This window comes from Vigna unguiculata, unplaced genomic scaffold, assembly GCF_004118075.2.
Source record: "Vigna unguiculata cultivar IT97K-499-35 unplaced genomic scaffold, ASM411807v1 contig_495, whole genome shotgun sequence".
NCBI classification, from domain to species: Eukaryota; Viridiplantae; Streptophyta; class Magnoliopsida; order Fabales; family Fabaceae; genus Vigna; species Vigna unguiculata.
The window spans coordinates 31,152-36,391 of NW_021011209.1; the positions used below are offsets into that span (position 1 = coordinate 31,152).

Sequence of the window (5,240 nt, forward strand, 5' to 3'; positions counted from 1 at the left end):
GCACTCGGTCGGATGAACTTCTTCTCAAGCAGATCCTCAATCTGTTTCTTTAGCTCAGCTAACTCAGCAGGCGCCATTCTGTACGGTGCCATAGAAACTGGCCCAGCGCCAGGGATGAGGTCAATGGAGAAATCTACATCCCTGCTAGGCGGTAGTTCTGGAATCTCATCCGGAAATACATCTGCATATGCATCCACTACCGGGATCCTGTTGATCTGCTCAACCGTGCTCATCTTCTCTGCCTGGGCCACAATCATGTAACAGGTAGCTCCAGCCTCAATCTCTCTCGCCGCCTGATTAGACGAGATCAGTTCTAGCCCCACCGTCTCAGGAAACACTATCTGACGCTGCCCGCAATCAATGACGACATAGTTGCTCGACAACCAATCCATGCCCAGAATCACGTCTAGACCCTCCATCGGCAAACAAATGAGGTTCAACCTGAACCTACGGCCTGCCACCTCCATAGGACACCCCACGCACATAGAAGTGGTGGATACCTCTCCAGACGCTGGCGTCGCCACTAAAAGCTCGCACCCCAGCTCTCGCATCGTGAGCCCGAGCCTCCTCACACATTCATTAGACACAAACGAATGAGTGGCTCCTGAGTCGAACAACACCACTACCTCGTGGTCACACAACAAACATAGAAACTGCAAAAGATTACCTGACTGTTTCGCCTCTGTGGTCGTCAAGGCGAACACACGCCCCGGTGCTCTAGGTCGGTCTCCTACTGGTCTCGTAGCTGGCGCACCACCAGCTTGTCTTCTGTTAGGACACTGACGTGCAAAGTGCCCTGTCTGCTGGCATGCGTAGCACCTACCAGTACTACTGCCTCCACCTGTACTGCTGGCAGGTTTAGTACAATCCCTCCTCAAGTGTTCCCCGCCACAGTTAAAACACCGTAATCTTCCCCAGGTAGTCGGCGGTCTGCTATAAGGTTTCCTCTGAGGTCTGACATCTGAGGTAGTCCTCTACTGTTTCCCCCACTACTCGACCCAGTCTCCAACTGCTCCACGGTTTTGGCCTGCTCGACCAAAACTGGAAACTCTCTAATCCGAAGTGGCACAATGAAGCGGCGTATCTCATGTTTTAATCCGCCCTCGAACCTCCTACACCTCCACTCCTCAGTAACCTCTGGAGTGTAGAAACGCGCCAGGTATTCGAACCTCTCTATATAAGCCGCCACGGTCATAGTCCCCTGCTGAAGAGTAAGGAACTCTGCCTCCCGTTCGTGCCTCGCACTGTCGAGAAAGTACTTCTCCAGGAACCTCGTCCTGAAGACAGTCCACGTCACCTGCTCCCCACGGGTCTGCATCAACTGCTGCATCCCCTGCCACCAATACTCTGCGTCTGCCACCAGAAGAAACGTGACAAACAACAGCCTCTGCTCATCTGTGCATCCCAGCACTCTACAGATCTTCTCACACTCCCGCATCCAAGCATCTGCCTCGTCAGGAGTGGCTTTGCCAGAGAACTTGGCCGGCCGGTGTTTCATGAAATCTTCCATAGCTACTGGCCGGTAGGTGCCACTACAGCTCTGGGTGGCGCCGCTATGGGCTGCATCGCGTCCACCATACGATGGATCGCTTGAGCTATGTCATCAGCTCCAGCGGTGTTCCTCCTCCTCCTGTTAGCCATAGCTCATGCACGCCACATATTATAGCTGGTTCACACACACAGCCCATATTAGGATTTCATATCCAAAATAAACTAATAACACAGCAATTAGTTACACAAACGTAACGCGGTATGCTCACTCCCCATAGACCCCAAAATCATTTTGAAAACCATTGCTCTGATACCAAATGTAACATCCCGTCAGGATATTACTAATTTATAAATAAATAATTGGAATAATTAAGACAACATGTTTAATAATACCTCATTTTCCCCAAAACGCGGGAAAATTTAAAACTTTATTAATTGCTGATAAAAACTTAGAACGTCCATCACATAATTAAAATCCAATGTATTAAGTCACCCATCCGGGTTTACAAATATTTCCAAACAAGTAATACAAGTAAAAAGTCTCCCCAACTCAATCCCCTCTCCGCGCCTAAGCTGCACCTAAGCCACCTACATCACCAGCATCTGCTCCCGTGTACCGCGTACACGATCATCGCCACACACACACAGATAGGGTGAGCTTAGCAGATAAAACACATATATATTCGAAGCTATAAACATATATATATATATATATATATATATTATATATATATATAAATCAGTATACATACACATAACATCACTTAAATTTAACTTTCCACATTGCCCTATATTTTTTTATTCCCTCGATTCAATCTCCAATACGTTTATTCGTGTTCTACCTCGTCTGCTAATTACTTCAAGGTGACTTGCTGCCATACCTATCGGCCGCAACTGATAGAGCACGTACGGGAATACATGCTACGGATCATACACCGCAACGCCAGGTAGAGTTCCCACATACAAACAAAGTCCGTATCGTCCCAAGACTACCAAACTCGTCAGCCAACAACTGAGGAGGGCAATCTATCTGGACCCATCCGTACTGGCCACAACCAGCACACTCATACCGGCCACACTCGCCAACCCGAGCCACAACTCAAGGTTCCTCGTGTTCGTCCGCCATCCCGAGCCACAACTCAAGAGATGCTATTCCGAGCAACAACTCAAGGAATACCACGTGCTTAACCCCTATCCCGAGCCACAACTCAAGGGATACGTTCCGAGCCACAACTCAAGGAACTCCAACAACCTCCCTCTAAAGCACTACCAGAAGCTTGTAGAACACCCTATGAAGTCCAACAACTAGGACTTACAGCAGCTAAACCGCCTGGCGGGAGACACGTACCGCTAGGCGCCACAGCTTCCAGACCGCTTGGAAGCTATGATGAGTCGAACCTTGGCTCACATTCAATAATTAACTTTTGGGGAATTTAATATTATTTTTGCGCTTACAAATTTGATATTAGTTGCATCAAATTTATTATTAGATATTCTGAGTTTAATAATGCAAGTGTAATTTAATTTAGGTCCTTAAGGGTGTAAATAATGAATCTTTTAATTCATAAATTAAGTCCCAAAATAGGAATTTTGGAGAGAAATAGTTCAGGTACTAAATGCACCCCCAATTCTCATGTTTACCACCCCTTTTTCGAAATGGAATATCTATTATTAAAATAAAATATTTCTAGAGCTAGCTGCACCCCTGTTTTCAGGTTTACACCCCCTTCTGTAATTTAACTTTAAATTTCTGCTTTGCACCCCTCCTTTTTACTAAGCTGCACCCTTAATGTTACTTAAGATCTAATCCATCAGATTTCGCCACGTGGCAATCCTCCACTTACTAAATTAACCATTCACAGTTTGCCACATCATCAATCTTCCATTAACTCACATCACTAATCGAAACATGCCACATCATCACTCTCTCTCTCTCCTTCAAACAACCAAAACCCTAACCCTAACTCTTTCTCTCCTTCCATCTCCATTCCATTAAGCAGCCGCCACCTTCATTGCCGCCATGACCTCGTCCGACCACCCAGCTCACGCCGGAATGCAGCCAACCGCTGCACTCCCGCCGGACTGCTGCCCCCACCGTCGCGCTCAACATCTCGAACCTGCCACTCCCGCGCCGCCATGACTCCAGCCGCAACGTCGTCTTCCTCGTGTCTCCATCGCACCTCCATCTTCTGCAACTCTCGGCCACCATCACGACACCATCGCGCCACCATCGCGCCTTCATTGCTGCACCATACTCGAGGTCCTCCATGCTTCCTCGCGTCAGAACAACGTGCTCCTTCATTCACGTCGTCGGCAACCACCATTGTTGCAGCACTAGCGAGTCCTGCAGCAGCAACGTGAGCTCCGCTACATCATTCTCGCGCCACCATCAAAAGCTATGGAAACCACCACGAGTTCGCCATGGAAGCCACCGCGAGTTTGCGCCTGCACCTGCGCCCCTCGTCGCGCTCACGTAAGAACTGTGTCGACCCCGTTCACTCCCGCGCCGTTGTCGACAGCATCGCTTCCATGGCAGCCACCACATCGCACTCGGCCTCCTGCTTCCTCCACCATCCAGCCCCACCGTGACGCCCACTTCCCCCCCCCCCTTGACAGTCGCAGACCCCACAACACCTTCGCGACAATTTCGCAGCCACCGCGACAACCACCATAATCTCGCCTGAACCACTCACGGCAGCCAAACCCTAATAGGGAGAGAGACTTCCCTGACACGTGGCAGTCTCTCAATGGGCTGTCAAAAGTCAAGACTGGTCAACCAGTCAACTCTGGGCAAGGATTTGTCAACAGTGGTCAAATTATCTATTTTAGGCTATATCTGGCAGGTGGTTCCTCTATAGGAACCCTAAATTGGCCTAGGAAGGAAAAGATAGTCTGGCGGCAGTTCACCACCAACCAGACTAATTCTGGAAAATTTCCCCAGAATTACAATCTTTAAAAATGAAATATACAAATCCTACATAATCATACCAAATTAGCATACCAATCAAATTAAATTAATCAGCGCATGAATTACCCTATTTAGCATGCCATTCAAATTAAAAATAAAGTTAACGCGTAAAAGCTCCCCTAACCTGGTTCCTTAGCTTAAATTAGAACAATTGATGAAGCTCTCCCTTGATCACCAATGGCCACCCTTGGTTTCCCTCAATTCTACCTTCAACTCCCTCACGTCAGCCCCTCTCACTCACCCTTGCCTCTGTTTTCTAAGTCTAGGTTCAGCCTTGCCAAAACCTTGCCTAAACTCCAACTTTTTCCTTTTAAACTAGTACTTTAGGTTACTTAAAAATATTAAAACGAATTTAATTTCATTTACCTTTTAATAACCCTCCATCTCTCATCATGAATGGGAATGCAACCCCCCCTTGGCCGTACTGCTTCCCATTGCCTCTGTTAACCTTTCCCATTTCCTCTAAAGTCACCATTAGCAAAATAAAAACAAGCATAATTCCATTTAGCCTTTCAAGGTTTGAACCCATGACCCCTTTGTTACCACTCAAGTGCATAACCATTTCAACCAATCATGTTTTCATGCTAACCTTCACAATTCAAGTATCATAACATACAAGAACATTTTTCATAAATTTAAATAACAAACCATACATCAAAAGTTTAGCATACATAGGACTCGAACCCAAGTCCTCTCGCACAATCAAAGTGCTCTCAACCATTATGAGCTAGCACTTTCCACGTCATACCAACCATAAATTTAATGTCATAATTATTACCCC

General features: G+C 47.1%; 1 protein-coding gene across 1 annotated transcript; it reads right to left on the minus strand.

The window, feature by feature from the left end:
* Positions 1-874: 874 nt before the first annotated feature.
* On the minus strand, positions 875-1,510 carry LOC114172200. The gene has a single exon (XM_028056805.1). It carries the CDS (start codon positions 1,508-1,510, stop codon positions 875-877), a length of 636 nt encoding a protein of 211 aa, XP_027912606.1.
* Between the last annotated feature and the right edge of the window lie 3,730 nt (positions 1,511-5,240).

Bases quoted from the DNA above. Each gene is read 5' to 3' on its own strand.
- LOC114172200 (XM_028056805.1), bottom strand. From the start codon at position 1,510: ATGGAAGATTTCATGAAACACCGGCCGGCCAAGTTCTCTGGCAAAGCC.